The following is a 20,471-nucleotide window of genomic DNA, read 5'->3' as shown; positions in this document are numbered from 1 at the left end:
TTGCCCCGCTGCCGCTCGTCTGCAGGGCAGCTGGTTGGAGCTCCCGGTCCGCAACCTTCTCCATGCGGCAGCTTTGCCCCGAGCTTTCTCCAACCAATCAATTGCATTTGGCATGTGACGGCAATCACATCTTCACTCACTGGTCACTCAAACACGCAAACCAAAAGACAAATCAACGGATGCATTCCACACCGACCATCTGCTCAAAAACGAGAGAGGAGCTAAAAAACCGGGCAGGAAGACTGCAACAACTACTGCTACTACCTAGGTACCAATTGGGGCGCTCGTGGTGCCGACCGGACTGGGAAGGCTCTTGGTGCCGACAGGGCTGGCTGGATCAGCCTGGCTGCCAGCTCTGCTTCCACTCCCGCTGCCGCTGCCGCTACCCCCGCTGCTGCCGCTGCTGCCCTTGCGCACGTCGACATTGACCATTGACGTGTTGAATGAGCCAAACTGGCCGTTGCTGAGAGATCCCAAAAAGGCAGGCGCCATCGACGGCGTGTAAGCGGGAGGAGGGTCAACGTTGTGGTCTGTAAAGCCGCTCATGTCCGAGAGCATCGAGCTGGAACGACCGCGGTTCTCGCGGGGAAGGGAGACGGGCGTGCCATTCATCTGTCCAGCGAGCGGAGGAAATTGGAAAACGGGCGTGTAGTTGTGCGTGGCCGAACCCGTGCCGGGTAGTGGACCTTCAGGAGTCGTCGGGACCGACGGACCAGTACTTTGTTGCAGCGAGTTTTGCATGTACTGAACTTGCTGGTTCAGGTACAGCGTCTTACTTTGGAGCTCCAAAGCCTGATTCTCGTTAGCAATGATTTGACCGAGGTACTGCTGCTCGTGGGTGGCTCGGGAGGACATAAGGGAGGCACGATCGTGAAGCTTGCGGGCATGCGCACTCTGATCCTGCGCATTGAGCGTGCTGAGGCGTTCGTGCTGCTCGTTGAGCTTGGCCTGGCGGCTTTGCAGACGTTCTCGCTTCTTGATGGTCGACGCAAGCTCAGTTTCGGCAGACGCAAGCTCCCTCTCAACTTCACTCGTGACCTTCCTCAAGTCCGCCGTTGCAGCAGCCAAAAGTTCTTTTTGGCTGTTCCACTTGGCTTTAGCAGCTTTGTGCTCGATCGAATCAGCTTCCGGAACCTTGGCCAGGGTCGAAATTTGCAGAGCCATCTCAGCGGCGGCCTCTTCAGCCTGACGAATCGCCTCGGACAATTGGCGCTTCTTTTGCTTGAGCCGATCGTCGTTACCGCCGGACGTTTGAATCTTGCTTTCGACAGCATCGACCTCCTTCTTGGCTGCAGCTAGGGCCTTGCCGTGCGACTTTTGGTTTCTTTTTTGCTGGCCCTTGAGCTCTTGCAACTCGTGCTCGAGATTTGCGACGTTATTCCTCAGCAACGTGCGGGGGGACTGCGGGCGTAGGGATTGGTGCACCGGGGGTGAAACAGTAGCTGTCCAAACGTGTCAGCTTCGCTCGAAACGGAACAGGAAAAAAGGGCCATACCTTGCTCGGCGCTGGGAGCAGCTTGGGTGATGAGGCTCGTGGAATGAAAGGTCATTCGGTCGACCGTCCTGACAAACTCGCACTTGTAGTTCTGAGAGGACGTGAGACCAAAAATCTTGCCAAACCACCTGCCCGCAGACCCGTCACTCGCCCGCTGGTCCGATGGAGCTTCCGTGATGCTCGTAGACGCCCAGTTTGTGCCGTTGAGCCGCACGTAAAACGGCTTCGACTTGTCGATCCCTGCCCCAAGGCTAGACTCCTGCTCTTCACCCCCATTTTCCTTTTCGAAATTCTTTTCCACCACGTTGGCCCAAAAGGTAAGCTCCGTTGCGCCCACATCCAAAATCCAAACCCGATCCTCGCCGCCTGTTCGAAAATGAGCGTTGCCTATGTGATTAACATCCGTTGAATTCGCCTCGTGGCTGTCGGCAGAGTCGTTGCTCTGCTGAACCTCCTTCCAAAATGTAACTTTTGTGCTTGCAATAGCGGCCCAGAAAGGCTGTTGGCTCCTGACCTGAGTCGCCTGCCGCTTCTTCTTCTTAGAACTGGAACTGAAAGATCTTTCCCTTCCATCGCCTGCAGGGGACGGGCCAGGATGTCGGCCATCGGCGGCGGCGCCCGTGCTGCTTTCAATCGCTGAATCGGGGATACTCCGGGGTAGCTGAGTGGCCAAGGTGCCGTCTGCGTCTGGCCTCCTGCTCGTCGTTGTGGGGAGAGACTTGTCTTGCTTGGCGATGAACCAGCGGCGCCCGAGCCGCAGTATTCCTTGGGAAAGAATGTGCAGTCCTAGAACGGATCGGGGCCAGCCGTGAGACAAGTGTGATGGTTCGGGGTACATGGAGTCAGCCGCCGGAGGGCTAAAGACGTGGAAGCCGCCTTTGGACAGGACGAAATGGAGCCATTTCAAAACGTAGTGCCGAATGGATCGCTGATGATATGCGTGAGACAAGAATATGATTCCACCGCAAACCAGCACGCTCTGCGAGACTCCGCCTTTGCCGGCCGCAGCGCCTCCGAGAGAAATGGCAATGACGGCCTGGGCCAAGTCAAACGCGATGCCCTGAGCAAACATGGGGAGGAAACCCCAGATGATCAGAGCGACAAAGTCGCAAATGACGATTGTGCCCAGGGACGGCATTCCTTGGGAGCCTTTGAAGACTTCGCTGAAGCTCGGCAGGCTGGAGAGCGAGGCGGTGCTGGAAGGGGGAACGAATGTGAGGGTCGCGAAGAGCAGGTGGATGACGGTAAGGACGGTCGAGGGCAGCTGGAGCAATATGATGAGGATGGCGACGACGTCCCAGACGGGGCACGAGGATATGATGGTCATTGCCGTCGAGGCAGAAGACGAGGACTTGTAGGCAATGGAGCTGCGACGTCCATTGGCGGGCGAGCGAGACAGCGAGGGTCGCGATGGAGCGTCGAGGGAGCCATTGACGGAATCCAAGCAGGCGCTGCTATCGTGGGAGGCCTCGGAGGCGGTGCGGTCCCTCGCAGAGTGTCTAGTCGTCGGTTGGGCCAAATCCTCGGCCATGGCGTGTACTGGCAAAGTCGCGTGCGGTAGAGCATGACCAGAAGCAGCGTCGTCGGCGGGCAAAGTTAGATCAGGGCGCGTCGGGAGCGGCGGAGCGGGAGACGGGTTCTTTCCATTTGGGAGGGAGTGGAGGTTCTGGTGAGAGCGTTGCTTTGGGATGCGCCTGCCTGGGAGAGCGAGGCCGTTCTCATGGCGTTTGTCGTGTGTGTTGGCCGCGTTCCTCTTGGCCTTCGGTGGCATCAGCGGCCCGCGGACGACGGCTTGCAGGACCCAGGGCCGGCTCGACGACAGCGTGAGCGTGCGACGAGCCGAACGGGGGTACCAAGCCCTTTTGGCGAAGAGGGAGGGAGAGGCGAGGCCGGGGGTGGAAGCGGTGGTGGAGGGTGAGCGGTGCGGGAGTGGCGTTGTGGTGTTGAATAGGTTGTAAGGTTTTTGAAACGAAAGAGACGGAGGTTTGGATGTGCTGGGCTGGGCTGGTGGGTGGGTTGGTAGCCGTAGCTTGGACCTTGGGGGGGAGCGGCTGGCACTGCACAAGTACCTCTACCAAGCAGTACGCCCTGAATATTTTTTCCTGTCCATTAGTACTATTTCGGTATTGACATCCTAATTCTCTGAAATTATTGTGGCAGCATCCAAGTCCTGAATGCGCCTACAAATCCGGCCTAGCAGCGGCCTTCTCTCCTTCTCTCTCTCGCCCCTCACCGCACCTCTACCACTGCACTCCCAACTTCATGGCTACACCAACGCTTCATCATCACCGCAACCTGCCGTCTTATCGTGACTCACCCGCTGCCTGGCGTATCACCACTCTGCCCCTCTGCCGCTCGCTGCTGAACCGGTCTAGTGCCAGCTGCGAGCTGTGAGCTGCCCTCTACCCGCAGCCTACAGGATCCCTTCTCCCAGGAAGGGATCACCACCTTTCGACCAATTGGTCCTTGTCTACATCCGCCCGCTGCCCGCCTTGTCGACCGACTCCAATGTTGCCATCTGGTCACGCGCCTGCTTTCTCCTCTTTCTCTCTGCAAATCTTGTTTGGGCCTGCATCTCTCCTCCCCGTCGTACAAGATGGCTAGCTTCTTCATGCGTCTATCTGCATACACGTCTCCACTGCTCACGCCTTTGCCGCAGTCCCCAAGTCTTCAACGGCGCCCTCCGCATTCCAACTGCTACTCTCAAGCTCCTTCAACTTCTGCTCAAGCCACCTCTGTCCCTTCTGAGCTTGTTTCCTCGCACTCTCCTGGTCCTCCATTTTCTTCAGAAGCTGATGCGCAAAGTACCGGTCGAACCCCTCCAGCTCTTCGCCGCCCTGTCTTTTGACTACCATGGAAAAGTTGCCCGTAGCCTTTGCCACCACGCGCTCCTGAGCCGCGCTCAGCACCTGGCTGTCAATGTCGAACGAGTTGTGCATGGTTCCGTCTGCCCTGACGAATCCCGGCCGCAGCCGGTGGAAGACTGTCAGATTGCCTGTAGGTCCGCGCTGCAGGTAGGCAAAGCAAAGGACGGCTGTCAGCATTCGTGCCATGTAGCTACATAGGATTTACCCCTTTCTCTCATTTGCACCATTCATGGATGGGTTTAAAGGGGAGAGGCTGCATCGATTCCAGCTCTGTTGTTGCTTTGCAGCTCCCGACGTACGTACCTGGTCAAACAAGTCCACACGAAGCTCGTTGGCCTCGACTTTGTAAAGCGAATTGGGGAACCCCATGGATTTCCACTGCTGCTGTTGGCGGCGATCCCCACCGTCGGCGTCTGGGATAGCCCTGAGCCATAGCAGCCGCGTCATGTCCAGCAGTTGGTAGTAGAACGACGGTTCAAAACGACCTGCGAGTCCAATGGTCAGCCAAACAACCCCAGGCGCAGTTGCACAGGGGGAGTAGTAGTGTTCATACCCTTTGATATTTCTCAGCAAACAACAAAATCATCGCAAACATCAACTGGCATCAACTGGGAACAGGAGTTTTGCATCTTACCAATGAATCCTACACCGACGCCCATCCGTCAGTCTACACCAGACCCCACAACCCAAAAAGCGTGAGAGGGGGGAAACGCACCGGAGGATTGGTCTGCATAATGGGATGCGAAGAGCGCACATTCATCGACACGGGCCTATCAAACGCAACCGAGAAGCCATAGGGCGCAAACGACAGCGTCCGCCACTCGGTCCCCAGCACCTCGACGACGTCGGCCAAGTCTGCCATCTTGTCCGGTGGCAGCCCGAACGTGATGCACTTTGCGATGCGGCTGCGGGCCCGGGAGAGCCATCCTTCTCCTTCTCCTTCTCCTCCTGAGCCTCCTTCCCCTTCGACTGCTGCGACGATGGCCGGGAGTTGCGCGATCGGCGCCCACTCGCGTGCCTCTTTCAGCCGCTTGGGCGGCCACAACTGGCCGGTGTGTGGCGGCGGCCGAAGGCCGCCCTCGTACCGCCAGCCCGGCGTGCGCGTGAAGTCGAAGGTGAATTTGGTCGGCCGCGCGAAGTTGGCGTGCCGTATGCCGTGGACAAGTCTGGCGCCCTTTGCCATGTTCTTTTTATTTTTTTCTTTTGGTGTGGTGGAAACGGGGGAGAGGATCTGATGCGGAGAATGAAGAGAGAAAAAAACTAAACGAGAGGGTGGAAAACAAAGGACAAGACGTGGGGGGATTGCAGCGCTGGATTGACGACGATGCTCCAATGTACAGTGTATACAAACAGATGGACTGAACACAACAGCTGCGATGAAAATTGGTCAGCGAGTTTTGACGCGATTGACTGTCGCGTAGCAGAATGGATGGTCGTCAAACCGGCGCGCGGTGGCGTGCGCTGAATGAGTGTCGTGGCCAGCCTCGCACTCCCTCATCAGCCACGCCGGCCGGCTCCCGCTCCTTCAGAACGAACGAACCCCTCCACACCTGGCTTGTCAATCAAATAGGTAATCCATCCCGGCTGCATGTCATCGACGTCATCCGCAGCCACTGCCGAAACGTAAACCCAACCTGCCAACCAAGACTACACCTCGAGTACTTTGCATACCAAAGTTGCCGCCGCCTCACCACTCACGTTCTTGACTCGCCCTTCCAAATCACCTTTGAGTGCCTGAGTCGTCTGCATACATACATACCTCAGGGGCCTGCGTCCATCAACCACAACGCCTCGACTATATACCTGTACCTTTTGCAGCAAAACATCTCATTCAGAAACTCCGTCAACATCCTCACTCCCAAAACCATGCCGCCGCCGCCATCGCCCACCACTCCCTCACTCCGCCACCAAGTCATCCGCATCTACAAAGGTACCACCCTCCCTCTCCCAAACCCTCACCACACCCCCACCATACTCACTTCCACGCAGAACTCCTCCACCTCGGCCGCGCCTACCCGCTCGGCTACGCCTTCTTCCGCTCCCGCCTCCACCGCGCCTTCATGAGCCAGGCGGGGCTGCGCGACGAAGAGGCCATTGTGAAGGGGATTAGGCGGGCCGAGTTTGTCAAGAGAGGTATGTTTGTGTCCATCGTCCGCAAAGTACAATACATGCATGTAGTTTGAGATTTGGCGGTTGTTGTTGTTTGATTGAGATTTGGGGGATGTTTGAAGGAGAAAGAGGAGGAGGAGGACGAGGGATATGGAGTGCATGATGCAATGTTTGCGAAAAGATGGATGCTTGGGCGAGTTTTTGATGTACCTTGCTGACGCTTGAGATGCGCCGCGCATCCACATGCAGAGGTCGAGGCGTTGTAAGTGTCCCTCCCTCCCTCCCTCCCTCTCCCCCCAAAGCATATCCCGAGATGAACTTCTCTTTGCACATACATCTTTCTATATTGCGGACACCGTCCGTCATCACCGCTACATACACTCATTCGTACAACTTGGTCTGACTCTTCCTGCTCCCCCCCAAGGTACTATCTGAAAAAGTACCGCGCCCTGCGGCAGCGATACGACAAGACGGCGTAGCACACCTCCAAGAAAAAAGAAAAGAATCCCGCTCCGCTGCCACTCCGCGCGCGCGCAAATACGTGCTCCCACAACACCAACACCACCTAGCACCAGCAGTGGTCGTCGAAAAGAACGCATAAACTGTAAATGGGTATAGAGCACCACTTTCCGCCTTCCTCCTCTTCCTCTTCCGCCTTGCACATCGTCCTTCTCCTCAAATGCGCGTCGCCCACCACGCGCCCATTTCCAGACACTCGCCGCTCGACGCGCCGCGGTTCTGCACCAGGTCGTCCATCATCCAGCCCCACCAGCGCTGCCACTCTTCCTGGTTCTTGCCGCTGACTTCTTTCAGGAGGTGCTCCAGGCCCTCGACAAACTGAATCACCACCGTGAGCGCCGTGCGCCGCAGCGCGGCCTGGTCCTCCGTCAGCACCGACGACTCCTCGCCGGCCGTCGTCTTGGTCGTGAGCTCGCTGTCGCGCCGCTGCAGCGACCGCAGCCCGCGGTCCACGTCGCGCTCCCACCGCATCTCGCCCAGCGGCACCGCGATGCGCCGGTATCCCACGTCCGACAGCGTCTCCGGCTCCTGCAGCAGCATTTGCAGGATGCGCGAGCACGGCATCGCGTAGAGCTTTCTGTTGTCAATGGCGTCGTGCAGCCACGTCGTGACTTCTCCGAGGTACTTGTTTTGGGCATTGGCAAAGGGGGTCGAGGGCGAGATCAAAAAGGTGGCGGTTTCGGCGGCGACCTCGTCGTCTTCGGCATTCTGGCCCGGCGGGGGAGGCGGGTGTGGCAACAGAGAGCGGATTCCGTAGTCGCAGTCCCAAAATTCCAGCTTGCCGCCAATGGCAGTGATGCGCATGAACTCTTCCAGCGTCGACTGCGAGGGCAGCCCCACCGGAATCACCAGACCCAAGTCCTTGCACATGACAATGTCAAACTCGCCATCTTGGAACGGCAGCGGCGTCTTGCGGAGATCGTGCTGGACGAAGCGCCAGTTTATGCCTTGCTTGTTGAGGTCGGCGGCGACGGGGACAATGTCCAGGCCGACGAATTCGACGTCGTGGATGCCCAGGCTCGCAAAGTACTCGTGGCAGAGCGAGCTCCAGTACGCGCTGCCGCAGCCGACCTCGAGGACCCTTTTCGGGGGTTTTTCCTTTAGTTGCGGCGAGCAGAGGGCCTTGCCGAAAATGGTAGTCTGCAGCAGGGTGTAGAGGTTCTGGCGCTGCAGCTCGGGGAGGTCGCATGGGAGGGGGTACGGGAGGTCTCTGAGATAGCGGCGGCCATGTCGGATGACGAAGGGGGTCTGCAGCGACGCGGTGCTCTCGCCAGTCGAGTGGGTCGAGGAGCTGCTCGTCGAGCCACGGGCGGCTTCCATGGAGACCAGCGGGGCGGGCAAGGTTCCCGGCGGCGAGAGGAGGGCACTTGGGCTGGTCGTGGCGGTCGTTGTCGTCAAGAAACCTCCCAGGTCGGCATTTACAGCAGTAGTGGTGGCCGTCGACTTGTGTCTGCGAAGCTGCGCGGCGGAGACATTTGGGTAGCGGTACTAGTCTCGGGCCTTAGCAAAGAAGCTCTGATCTTGGAGCGGCAGCTGAACCCCTGATGGCCGCAAAAGACAGGGTGAGTAGTCAGGCTTTACCATATACCATTCCATTTCTGCAGCTCGGCCCGCTCGCTGTTTACGTGCTCTGCCCCACTGCTGTCCGCTCGTCGGTCTTACTATTTAAGACGGTCGCTCGTACGTCGGTCGAGCCAGCGGTCAGAGGTCCGCTGCCCGCAGCAACGCGTCGAGGTGAATCTTCGCCTTCGGGGTGAGGATGCGCAGGCTGGCGAGGCATGGATATGCGAGATGGGCGAAGGAAGAGGGAGGAAGAGTCTGGAGACGTAGAGGAGAATCAAGAGGCGGAGGAGTGGCGAAGCAGGCGGAGATGTTCAGGTTGTCTTGGTGGTTTGGTTGTCGCAAAGGCCCGTCTCCATGACCGTGACTGCGTGCTTCCGGGACGAGCAAGACGGCGATGATGATGAGGCTCAGCTGGTTGGCGCCAGTCAAAGGCAAGCCGAGGTGGTAGCGCTCCAATCAATAGTTATCGTGGTGAACCACAAGTCCATCGGTTCTCCTGGAGCTGCACCTGCAGGCGGATGTCGGCCTCAGGCCGCTGTGGCGTTCTAGAGCATAGGCGCGGCGTAGGCGTCCAGCACGGTCGAGCTGATCCAGGTGCAGAGCCATGTCGATGGAAGAGGTGACCACGCACAAAGAAGAGGCACGATTGAAGATGATGATGAAGGAATGAAATGGTCAGACGTGTTCTAGCTCTTGTTTGACCAAAAGCCAAATCAGGCAGCTAAGGTATCTGGGGAAAGAAAAGGTAAGGCACAATCAGGCTTGGCAGATCCAGTCACGTGCAGGGCGGCAACGTTCCAGTTCCATGTGCGCTCGACTGCGGCAGCAAAGCGTCCAACACCATCAGCCAACGATTGCACCTCTCGCCGTCTCCAGCATTCTTTGCTCACCACTCAGCGTCTTGCCTTGGAGCCATTGCTTACAGCTGCAGCATCCGGTAGCAGCTCTGCCCCCGTCGAGTCTACACGCCGCGTCAAGGTCCGTCCGTCTCGGTCGAGTCTCGTCATCGAGCCATCACCAAGTCGACTCTACATCCCATGCTGACTCCCATAGTCCTCCCACCCCCTGGTGCCGCTGCCCATTCACCTGCGCGAATCCCCCCGGCCGACGTCCTCGCCCCGACAGACTCGCTGCCCACGGCTCCTGCGGTGCTGTTTGCCTGCCTTGGTCCTCACGAGGGAGCTCTATGCGCAAGTAGCGGGCCGCGCCGCTGCCGAAAACTACTCGACATTCATTTGATGAGTGGTAGCTGCTTGGTCGCTCATGTTAAGGCGAAGAAGACTCCGTTCCGATCCTACTACACTCACTTAACCACCGCCGCACCACCCGCCCCACGCCGTCTTGCGCCGACTATTGATAGCGACACTCGTCCTACTCTTCCAAGACACATCAATACTCCCGCCCTCCACTGTTGATGGCCGATGGTCCTTTTCGGTTCCAGCAAGGAGCCGGACAGTTCTTCTTCAATCAGCAGAACCATTTGCCCAGGAACCTCCAGCGGACTGGCTCGCCCGTAACCAACGGCCGCGTAGGCTTCCCCAATCCCGACGCGCCTTCGCCAAACCGTTCTCCGGGGCCCCAGTCGCCCGCGCACAACCCCTTTAGCATGTATAATCAAGCACACGCGCAGCAGGGCCAACACGCCATGCTGAATGGCAACTCGCACCAGCGCTTCGCCATGCAGATGAATCTGGCCAAGTTTCAACAACAGCACCAGACCCACCAGCACCAGAATCATCAGCATCCTCAGCACCAAGACCACTCGGCCCACGGCGCACATGGCGCGAATTTTGGAAACCATCAGCACACCATGTCCGGTGGTCTGACCAATGCGACGCCCCACTTTGCCGGCAACCACCTTCAAAATGGCACTCCGGGGAGCGTACACAGCAGCCTGTCCAAGCCGCCAAACGAACATTGGGCCTTGCAGCTTCAGTACGCCCAGCACGCAAGGGAGATGACCATGTCGCACTCTCACGCCCGCAACCATCCCTCCACAAACAAGAGCATCGTGTCGGGGCAGACAAATGGCATAGTCAAGGAAGAAAAGGAGGAGCGCCACCGTGCCGCAAAAGATAGCGACAAGGACGACGGTCAGATATGGAAAGCCCTGGACCTTGGCGGGCAGAACCTCAAGGTTTTGTCTCCGGCCCTTTTCGACTACACCTTTCTCACCAAGCTCTACCTCAACTACAACAAGCTCACCTTTGTTTCCCCGGCCATTGGGAATTTGAGAAATTTGAGAGAGCTGGACTTGTCGCTGAATGAGCTCCGGACCCTGCCCCCCGAGATTGGCATGCTGGTCAACCTGCGCGAACTGCTATTGTTCGACAACAATATTGAGACCTTGCCATACGAAATGGGCTCTCTGTACCAGTTGGAGATGCTTGGCATAGAAGGCAACCCCAGCCTCGACGAGCAAATGAAGAACATTGTAGTCGAGCACGGTACCACGGAGCTAATCAAGTACCTCCGTGAACAAGCACCAGGCAAGTCGCGCCAAATCTCACTTGCAGCAAATGCCATTGAGTTCTAACCGTTTTATAGGGCCCGAGCCGCCAGCTGAGCGCGATTGGATAGTCCTTGACGACACTCCTGTGACACCCGAGGACAAGTTCATGGTGTTGAGCTACAACATCCTGTGCGACAGGATGGCTACCCAGTCTCACTACGGCTACACACCATCGGCAGCGCTGGCATGGGAGCACAGGCGGGATCTCATTTTGCAGGAACTCAGAGCTCGCGAATCGGACATCATCTGTCTCCAGGAAATCGACTCGGAGAGCTACAACGAGTACTTCCGGGGCTCTCTGGCTCACGATGATTACAAGGGAGTCTTCTGGCCAAAGGCGCGGGCGAGGACCATGACTGAGCGGGAGGCCAAGCTTGTGGATGGTTGTGCCATATTCTACAAGAACAGCAAGTATGTCGTAGTGAAATGCAAATCCCAAGACCTCGGGCTGATACGACTTCTAGATTCATCCTCCTTGACAAGCAGCTCATCGACTTTGGTAACCTCGCAATCAACCGGCCTGACATGAAGGGCGAGCACGACATCTTCAATCGAGTCATGCCTCGGGACAATATTGCCGTTGCCGCATTCCTTGAAAACCGCCAGACCGGAGCCCGCCTCATTGTGGTAAACGCGCACGTGTACTGGGACCCCGCATTCAAGGACGTCAAGGTTGTTCAAGCCGCCATCTTGATGGAGCAAATTCAGAAACTTGCAGAAAAGTATGTCGGCTGGCCGCCGTGCACCGACAAGGCCCCGTATCGTTATGCCAACGGCGACAAGGAGGGTGAGTCCGAGCCAGAGCCTCCGCCAGAACCGGCACCATCACAGACCTATTCCAAGGTCGAGCAAATTCCTCTGGTGCTTTGCGGCGACTTTAACTCGACGCCCGACTCTGGTGTCTACGAGCTGATTGCCCACGGTCTCCTCTCCAACGACCATTCGGATTTGGGCACGTACAACTACGGACATTTTACCAAGAATGGCATGTCGCATCCATTTGCTCTCAAGTCGAGCTACTCCAACATTGGCGAGCTCAGCTTCACCAATTACACGCCTGGCTTCACCGGCGTCATCGACTACATCTGGTACTCGACGACGGCGTTGAATGCAACGGGTCTGTTGGGCGAGGTCGACAGGGAGTACATGCAGCGCGTGCCTGGGTTCCCCAACTATCATTTCCCCAGCGACCATTTGGCACTGCTGGCCGAATTCACATTTAAAGGGCGCAAGGAAAAGAAGGCGGCGGTGGAGCCGGATTTTGGGCCACAGCGCGAGCGCCGCTAAAACGGACGTGATGTGACTGGTTTTGTTTTACGGGCTACTCGGCGCGCGTGGGGGGGCCAGGGAGCTTTTCTTTTGTTTTCCTTTTACGTGGTCATTAGCGGATTTCTTGATCAATCGGTTTTGATGTGTGTGACGTTAGGACCTCCTCCTCCACCCTGCTTTGCGTTTTTGCCCCCTTTTCTATTTACTGCCATGTGCGTGCGTTGTTGGTCGTGGTTATCCTGCTTTTCTCATTTCTTTCACCACAGGAAAACTCATCCATCTCTCTTTTCCCCTTGTTGTCGTTCACCTAGCCTTCTCTCTCACTCTCGAACCTCACCTCCCCATCTTCTCCCCGAACTTCTCTCTTTTCTTCTTTTTGCATTTTGCAAATGGACACGACGACTGAGCCGATCGGATGGATGGTATGGTCGGAGTTGAGGAGCGCGCGTTTCTACGAAGCAGCCGTGGCGGCAGCAGCCAACGGAGGGTCCCCCCACTTACACACACAAGAAATTCTCACAGCAAGCAGCAGCAGTTGGGTAAACTTGAGAAGAAATCACCATTACTATCAGTTCCAAAGATGAGTAGGCTGGCTGGCGGCGTCAACGGGTCACAATGGGCTTCTTCGCCATTGTTTGTTTGCGGTTATGCTGTCTTGTATCTTTCGTTTTCGTCTCGTCGTCGAGGGCGTTTTTGATAGTTGTGCAAGTCTTTAGTTGTCTCTTGTCTCGATTTTTCCGCATGGACTCCACGCACGAAATCAATGGATTATTCTGTGCTCATACTGGATTGCACCTGATGTGTAGTGACACTGCCGTCCTTGTCGAACAGTTATACGCCATCGACAGACAGATTTGGACATGTGAGGGAGAAGGGAGGGCACAAGTGGGCTCGGGGCTTCCCGCGTGGTCCGCGTTGAGATCCGCTCGCTTGGGATCTGCGGCGATTCATGCAGGTCCCTGCCGCTCAGCACGACCACCCATCTTCAACAACCATCTTACGTCGCCTCGCCGCACGCTATCCCGCAGAGTATTGCGCCCTGGTGTCGGTCACAAAGTCGCCACCGCCCATGGGAGATATGTAGTTCGCGCCGCCGCGCAGCTCAACAACCGCAGCGCAGCGAACAACAGTTCCGGTCCACATCCCACCATGGACAACGCGCCCAAGACGGCTGGTCCAGCGGCGAATGCGAAAATCGCCAAGGGCAAACTGCTCACAGGCACCAGCAATCTTCCCCAGATTCTCTATGGCTGCGGTCCGTATTGGCGACCAACTCGCGCCCCGCCCACGACCTTTGCTTACACCTCTGCCAGAACACCTTGAACCGCTTTTTGCCGAGCGTCGCAAAGTCCTCGTCCAGCAGTACACGAACATTATTCAAGTGATCCACGATGGCCACCCGATAATACCCCAGACGCACCGCTCCAATCTCAATGGCGACAGTCCCCCCGTCGTAACCCTCAAGCCGACGTACCTGTGCCTGCAGTGCGTGGGCATCTTCACACCAGAGCTAAGAGACGAACACTACGAGGCGAAGAAACATGCTTTTTGTATGCTGCCGTGGATCGGGTCATACTTTGAGAGGCAATGGCTGACATGGAGCAGCTGTGGAATCGAAGCTCGGGTGCGTGTACTGCCAGCAGTGCAAGGACTTCATCTACGATCCAACTCTCGAGAACGTGCGACTATTACAAGGTGAGTGGGACATCACGCGCAGCACGGAAAATAGTATGAAGGCTGATTGGGAATCGTAGGTCGCAAGAAGAGAAAGCTCGAGGAAACCATGACGCCCGAGGACCATAAGCTGGTCGCGCAAAACTCGACCTTTGCACCGTGTCGCGCAATCGGCCTGCGCGGCCTCTATAACATGGGAAACACGTGCTTCATGAGCGTCGTGTTGCAGTGCTTGATACATAATCCCTTCATCAAGTCATTCTACTTGGGCGAGGGCCACACATCTAAGGAGTGTGAAAAAGAGTCGTGCACGAGCTGCGCGCTGGACGAGATCTTTACGGAATACTACTCCCTGGAAAAGACTGAGGGCTATGGCGCCGTCAACATGCTGCTGGGGAGCTGGACCATAGCACAGGTACGAGGACCCGGCATTCCGGTGGTAGCAGAGACTGACGCATCGCAGGGCGGTCTCGCGGGCTACCAACAACAAGACGCGCATGAATACATGCAATTCATCCTCAACAACCTGCACCTCGAAAACCTCGGCAGCGACGGTGGTAAGACCAGCGGCGAAGGCGCCAACGAGGCGGAATGCGCATGCGTCATCCATCAAACGTTTTACGGCAAATATCAATCGACTGTCAAGTGCGACAAGTGCAAGAACACGACGACCGTCACCGAGCCTTTTATGGATCTCTCCCTCGATCTGCGTTCCACTGCCAAAAAGCGCAAGTTGGAAGGCGGAGATGCCGACAAGGACGGCGCGCCGGCCATCAATTTGCAGGATTGTCTGGACAGGTATACGGGCAAGGAAAAGCTATCGGCGCAGGAGTACAACTGTGGAAACTGTGGTGGCACGCAGCAGAATGCTACCAAGCAACTGAGCATTAAGAATCTGCCCCCTGTGCTGTCTTTCCATCTTAAGGTACGTTCCTGCTTAAAGAGTGACCTACGATAGGTTGCATGCAAGCTGACATTCTTTTAGCGTTTCGAAACGACAAAATCCCAATCCTCGAAACTCGAGAGCAGAGCCTCGTTTCCCCTGTCCATCGACATGTACCCATACACAGTACAGGCGCGCACATCCGCCTCGACCAACACATCGTCTCCAACCAAAGGAAGCAAAATCAGCCACGACCCCAACAACCGCACGCCCATGACCTTCTACGACCTGTCCAGCGTCATTGTGCACAAGGGCAAAATGGATTCGGGCCACTACGTCAACTACTGCCGCAAGGGGACCGAGTGGTTCCTGTTCGACGACAGCAAGGTCGTGTACGCGAGCGAGGCCGAGGTCCTGCGCGCCGAGGCCTACATTTTAATCTACGTCATCCGGTGTTTGGATGCCATTTGAGGCGCGAAGCATGGTAGAGTTGGTGTGCGTCAGAGGGATGCATTCATGGATGCTGGGCATTTTCTGTGGCGTTAGAGGCGCATCCATCTCCCCCACAAACTGCTTTGATATTCTTCTTCAGCTTTTCTTCGTGCAGTGATGGCTGCTCGAACGGAGGGGGGTGAGGGTATGACCGGAGACCTGCTTCCCTCTGAGTTTTGCTGTTCTTGCTTTTGATACCTGCCTAGTTTTCCTCTGAATCTGTAATTATTGTTGTTTTGGTTGGGACGATGGAAGACGTGGTGACTATTTTCGTCTGCTTGCATGTCTCTCCCTGAGGCCTTGATTCCCCTCATCTGTGCGTTTGCTCAAGATGGAAACTTCCCGGACCACGTGTAGATATCTGGATGCAACATACCTAGCCGCCAGAAACCGTGACGTCATGGGAGAGTGGTCGATATTTAGGTGAGCGCAGGCGTTCTTAAGAGGTACGTACCAACATCAACTTCAACCCTACCCATTTTCCAACCCATCAGCGCTTTCAATGCCGCAGCTCACGCCAGAATCAGATAATTGAAACGACGACCGCTATGGTGGGGATGTTCTGGGTTCGATTGACCGCAGGTCTTGGCCGTTCAGAGTTCGATCAGCGCGTCCTTCTATTTATGCTGAAGCTAAACAAGGTCTCAGCGTGCAAGAAAACCCTCACTTGCTCACAACACGTGCCGGTATCGCCATTGGACACAATATCAATCAGATTCACCCTCGAGGAGAATCCAAACGTTGTCGATAAGTCGCCCATTCAACAACACCCGTTCTGACCCGTCTCGCCCTGTCTCATCCCGGTGATATAGTCGCATGTGCCGTTCGCCGGCGAGCGCGAGCGAACAGCGACCACATACTTATCACAGCGTGCCGCGGGAAGGCTCTTATCTTTGACCCAGTCGGTCGTCCGAATAAGCTTTGGCGTTCGGGCCACCCACTCCGATCAACCACCACTCTTGCCGCAGCATCCTTGCCTCGCCATGCGCCTCTCCATCCCACTTCTACCCTTCCCACGCCCCAAACGTCATGCGTCTCCACAAATGCGGCCTCCAAGCTTTCTGGGGCTGGCTTCAACGCAGAGGCGGGATTGGACGAGATCTACAACTTTCAGTCGGCTGCGGCGTGGGCGTTTCGCTTCTTTTGGCCAGCGAGCGCTTGCTCCAATTTCCTTATCAGATTCGAGAGCATGCATCCTTCCAACTTAAACCGCGTACCAGGATCGTTGACTCCAGTAGCCGACGGCCGTCCGTCCCGGCTCCAGCCAGTCCAGACGATGGGTCGAGGGGGGTCTGGTCTGGGCATGCATAATTGTTAGCGCGCAAAGATAAGTTGAGACATCAGTCAAGAGCGTTACTGATTTGACACGATGTCTCTCTTTTTATTTCTTTGAGTCAAAAAGCTGCGGCTTGTCCAGCAGGCGCTTGATCGAGTGCGGCTGGGAGGAACCATGGTGTTGGCCACGCTCAGTGCGCGTTGTGCACGAGAATCCGAGCCCCGATGGAAATGGTCCGGACAAGAAGGTAGGCACGGAAGAATACAAGCTTTGGACGTCGTCCCTCTCTTGTCTCTCGTGCGCGCTAGACGCGTGCTGCCGAGACTGTTGGTTGCTCTTATCTGACTGACTGACACTTTTGTCATGCATCATCCACACTTGGCTGGCTGCCGTTATCCAAGTCGTCTTTCTCCAATGGTATTTCTTTTCATCTCCAATTCCTTCTTCTGTTCCATTACAACATCAACGCCAACTTCGAATTCTCCCATTCGTGCTGCTGCCTCTTGGAACAACGCACCATGTCCAACGTAGCCACCACGCTGCCCCCCGGCGCGGGCTACGGCGTCGTCGTCGGGGTCGGCTTCTTCTTCGCCGTCGTCATGATGTTCATCTCGTACCTGCAGAACCGCTACACGCAGTTTTCCACCCACCAGAGCGAGGAGTTCAACACGGCCAGCCGCTCCGTCAAGCCGGGCCTCATTGCCGCCGGCATCGTCAGTGCCTGGACGTGGGCCGCCACCCTGCTCCAGAGCAGCTCCGTGGGATACCAGTTTGGAGTCAGCGGGCCGTTTTGGTATGCTGCTGGCGCCACGGTGCAGATTTTGACCTTTTCCGTGTTGGCCTGTAAAGGTGCGTGCAGTTTGGAGACCTTGTTTTTCTCCCTTTTGCTTTTTTGTTGGACGGAGCTGATGTTGAGTAGTCAAGCAAAACGCACCGCGCTGCCACACGTTTTTGGAGATTATTTACACCCGCTATGGGACTCTGGCGCACGTCATCTTCATCATGTTTGCGCTCATCACAAACATCCTGGTGGCCAGCCAATTGCTGCTGGGAGGCAGCGCCGTCATGGCCAGCTTGACCGGCGCCAACGTGTACGCGGCCATCTTCCTCATCCCCACCGGTGTCTGCGCCTACGTTGTCCTGGGAGGTCTGCGAGCGACCTTTCTCTGTAAGTTTTGGATCAGACGGCGGGATTCAGGGGCGGTAAATTGCCACGTTTGGATCAAAACTGAACCTCCTTGCAGGCGATTATTCCCACACTCTGATCCTCATGATCATCATGCTCTACTTCATGTTCCACGCCTACTGCGTCAGCGACCTCATCGGCTCGCCCTCGCGCATGTACGACCTCCTCAAAGCCGCTGGAGAGAAGATGCCCGTCGCGGGCAATCAGGACGGCTCGTTCGTCACCCTCAAATCGAACAAGGGCCTCGTCTTTGGCGTCATCCAGCTGTGTGCTGGTAGCGGCACCGTCTTTCTAGACCAGGTTCGTCCATCTTTGCTTATTGTCCGAGCAATCCCAAACTTCTGCATATTTAATGTCAACTGCGATTCATGGGCTGATCAATTGCTTGAAATAGGCATACTGGCAACGCGCCATCGCTTCGCGTCCCAGCACTGCGGTGCGCGCCTATATTTTGGGTAAGACATCCTTCGAATTCTTGTAGCTTCGACTTTACTGACAAACATTTTCAGGTGGTTTGGCTTGGTTCGCCATTCCTTGTAAGAATGATCGCCTTTTCCCAGAAGCCCCTGATTCTGACGTGGCTTGTAGTTGGCTTCAGCACGACAATGGGCCTCGCGGCCGTCGCCCTCACTGACAACCCACGCTTCCCGACATACCCCAACAAGCCAACCGACAGCGAGATATCCGCCGGTCTAGCCGCCGCCTTCTCCGCCGCCGCGCTGCTGGGCAAAAGCGGCGCGGCCGCGCTGCTCGTCGTGCTCTTCATGGCGGTCACGTCGTGCGCGTCGGCCGAGCTCATCGCCGTCAGCTCCATCATGACGTTTGACATCTACAAAACCTACCTGAAGCCGCGGGCGACGCCCGAGAACCTAATCTTCGTGAGCCACGTGTGCATCTGCCTGTTCGGGCTCATCATGGCCATCTTCGCCGTCATCTGGGAGCAGATCGGCATCGACCTGGGCTGGCTGTACCTGGTCATGGGGCTCATCATCGGCGGCGGCGTCTTCCCCGCCGCCTTCGCCATCACCTGGGACCGCCAGACGCGCATGGGCTGCGTCCTCGGCGGCGTCGTGGGATTCGCCGCCGGCATCATTGCCTGGTTGTCGACGGCAAAGGTCTACTATGGCGGACTGACGCTCCATACGACGGGCCTCCAGTACCCGACGCTCGCGGGAAACTTGGCGTCTATCCTCACCGGCCCCATCGTCAGCGTCGCCGTGTCGCTCGCCTTCCCCGACCCGCAGCCCTTCAACTGGGACATTACGCGCGCCATCAACAACAGCGCCGGCATGGGCGACAGCAGCTCTCCCGGCTCCTCCACGCCACCCCAAACCACCACCAGCGGCAGCGGCGGCGGCGGCGTGGACGCCGAAAAAGACGCCTCCGCCGTCAAAGACGGCGCCGCGCAAACCACAACACCGGTAAACCCGCACGCGACGCCGCTCGAAGCGGCCGCATCGGCGCCCATCGACGACCCGGCGGGGCTGGCGCGCGCGTACAAGGTCGCGTGCTGGTGGAGCGGGGTGCTGTCGGTCATCATGGTGGTGGTCGTGCCGCTGCCCATGTTCTTCAGCCACTACGTGTACAGCAAGGGCTTCTTCACGGCGTGGGTCGTCGTGTCGTTCCTGTGGGTCTTTGGCGGCGCCTTTATTTCGATTGTCCTGCCCGTCACCGAGACGTTGGGCTTCTTCAAGGAGTTTGCCGGGAGGGTGAGGCGGGATTTTGCAAAGACTTAAGGGATGGTGGAGGGTGTGGTGGGGTGCTGTTGGGAGGAGAGGGATGAGGCGGTGGTTTGGATGCTGGGGTCGTGCTGTGCTGTGCTTGCTGTTCGTGTCCATTAGATATTCTGGAGATCCTTTCGGGTTGTTTGGCCGTTGGCTTGCACGGTAGAAAAGGGGGGGAATTTGACTGTAAACTTTGCAACCCGCACCCCCACCCCCTTCTTCTAGAACTCCAACTTCCCTCTCAAAAGCTTAGTTCCAAGCTCACTCTTGGCTCGCCGCCCCCATACATGCATGCAGTGCATTCGTCAAACCACATGGCTCCAAGGCAGTCACGCTGCTGCTTTGCTGGGGCCCCATCTCCCGCTGTACTGTACTCATTGTGCTCCTTCCCACAAGCCCACCCGAGATCAATCGCTCAAGGGTCAAAACTCACCAGCCCAGCCACCCACCTGCATCAGGTCCGGGGCCACCGGCGGCATGTGTTGAGCCGAGCGAGTCTGGATTTGGCCGTAGGTACTGTGCCTGCAATTCGGCTTTGCACGAATGGCTAGCCAACAGAGTGTGAGACAGCTCGCTCTGAACGCCAGCTGGAGGGCTTTTGCTGTTGGCTGTCACTTCCTCTTTTGGCCCGGCGAATTTTCGAATCATTGGGTTGCCGGACCCCGTTGTTCCGCGTGGACTTCATCTCGCTGACATCGTCCTCCGACGGCCACGTCGTGAGGAACCACCTCAAAGATGTGGGATTTTGAACTTGACATGTCTTTCATAAAAGTCCTGAGCAAGGAGCAAAGTTGGTATTAGAATTGATTTCTGTGATTCCATCAGCGCAACCGAGAAGCGCTTTCCATGGAGTAGGCAGACTCCGGATACCATGATGATTGTACAACGTCAAATCCACCGCT

General features: G+C 56.9%; 7 protein-coding genes across 7 annotated transcripts; 4 read left to right on the top strand and 3 right to left on the bottom strand.

The window, feature by feature from the left end:
- Positions 1-165: 165 nt before the first annotated feature.
- BKA78DRAFT_376775 (uncharacterized protein) lies at positions 166-3,596 on the bottom strand. Its single transcript, XM_066892840.1, has 2 exons — positions 1,496-3,596; positions 166-1,442 (listed from the first exon to the last, which is right to left on the bottom strand). Exons 1-2 carry the CDS (start codon positions 3,264-3,266, stop codon positions 265-267), a joined length of 2,949 nt encoding a protein of 982 aa, XP_066747282.1. The 5' UTR covers positions 3,267-3,596; the 3' UTR covers positions 166-264.
- A 541-nt stretch (positions 3,597-4,137) lies between these two features.
- BKA78DRAFT_349487 (uncharacterized protein) lies at positions 4,138-5,545 on the bottom strand (the record flags this gene model as incomplete). Its single annotated transcript, XM_066890815.1, has 3 exons — positions 4,138-4,503; positions 4,666-4,847; positions 5,074-5,545. The coding sequence occupies 3 exons, from the start codon at positions 5,543-5,545 to the stop codon at positions 4,138-4,140; spliced, it is 1,020 nt and encodes a 339-aa protein (XP_066747281.1).
- A 683-nt stretch (positions 5,546-6,228) lies between these two features.
- On the top strand, positions 6,229-6,545 carry BKA78DRAFT_246045 (uncharacterized protein; the record flags this gene model as incomplete). The annotated part of the gene is made up of 2 exons (XM_066884178.1): positions 6,229-6,292; positions 6,352-6,545. The coding sequence occupies 2 exons, from the start codon at positions 6,229-6,231 to the stop codon at positions 6,543-6,545; spliced, it is 258 nt and encodes an 85-aa protein (XP_066747280.1).
- Positions 6,546-7,001: 456 nt separating this feature from the next.
- BKA78DRAFT_68903 (uncharacterized protein) lies at positions 7,002-8,677 on the bottom strand. The gene is made up of 2 exons (XM_066893584.1): positions 8,572-8,677; positions 7,002-8,478 (listed from the first exon to the last, which is right to left on the bottom strand). The coding sequence occupies exons 1-2, from the start codon at positions 8,584-8,586 to the stop codon at positions 7,147-7,149; spliced, it is 1,347 nt and encodes a 448-aa protein (XP_066747279.1). The 5' UTR covers positions 8,587-8,677; the 3' UTR covers positions 7,002-7,146.
- A 1,203-nt stretch (positions 8,678-9,880) lies between these two features.
- On the top strand, positions 9,881-12,551 carry BKA78DRAFT_68827 (Endonuclease/exonuclease/phosphatase). The gene is made up of 3 exons (XM_066893583.1): positions 9,881-11,042; positions 11,101-11,476; positions 11,530-12,551. Exons 1-3 carry the CDS (start codon positions 9,968-9,970, stop codon positions 12,350-12,352), a joined length of 2,274 nt encoding a protein of 757 aa, XP_066747278.1. The 5' UTR covers positions 9,881-9,967; the 3' UTR covers positions 12,353-12,551.
- Positions 12,552-13,483: 932 nt separating this feature from the next.
- On the top strand, positions 13,484-15,362 carry BKA78DRAFT_246437 (uncharacterized protein; the record flags this gene model as incomplete). Its single annotated transcript, XM_066884215.1, has 6 exons — positions 13,484-13,589; positions 13,648-13,884; positions 13,940-14,029; positions 14,089-14,423; positions 14,472-14,933; positions 14,994-15,362. 6 exons carry the CDS (start codon positions 13,484-13,486, stop codon positions 15,360-15,362), a joined length of 1,599 nt encoding a protein of 532 aa, XP_066747277.1.
- A 1,830-nt stretch (positions 15,363-17,192) lies between these two features.
- BKA78DRAFT_262041 (Sodium:solute symporter family-domain-containing protein) lies at positions 17,193-19,847 on the top strand. Its single transcript, XM_066885431.1, has 6 exons — positions 17,193-17,508; positions 17,576-17,827; positions 17,904-18,145; positions 18,240-18,300; positions 18,355-18,381; positions 18,434-19,847. Exons 1-6 carry the CDS (start codon positions 17,259-17,261, stop codon positions 19,579-19,581), a joined length of 1,980 nt encoding a protein of 659 aa, XP_066747276.1. The 5' UTR covers positions 17,193-17,258; the 3' UTR covers positions 19,582-19,847.
- Positions 19,848-20,471: the final 624 nt, after the last annotated feature.

This window comes from Phyllosticta capitalensis (genome assembly GCF_038381095.1).
Source record: "Phyllosticta capitalensis strain CBS 128856 chromosome Unknown BKA78scaffold_2, whole genome shotgun sequence".
Classification (NCBI taxonomy): Eukaryota; Fungi; Ascomycota; class Dothideomycetes; order Botryosphaeriales; family Phyllostictaceae; genus Phyllosticta; species Phyllosticta capitalensis.
This window is presented reverse-complemented; position numbering and strand designations above follow the sequence as displayed.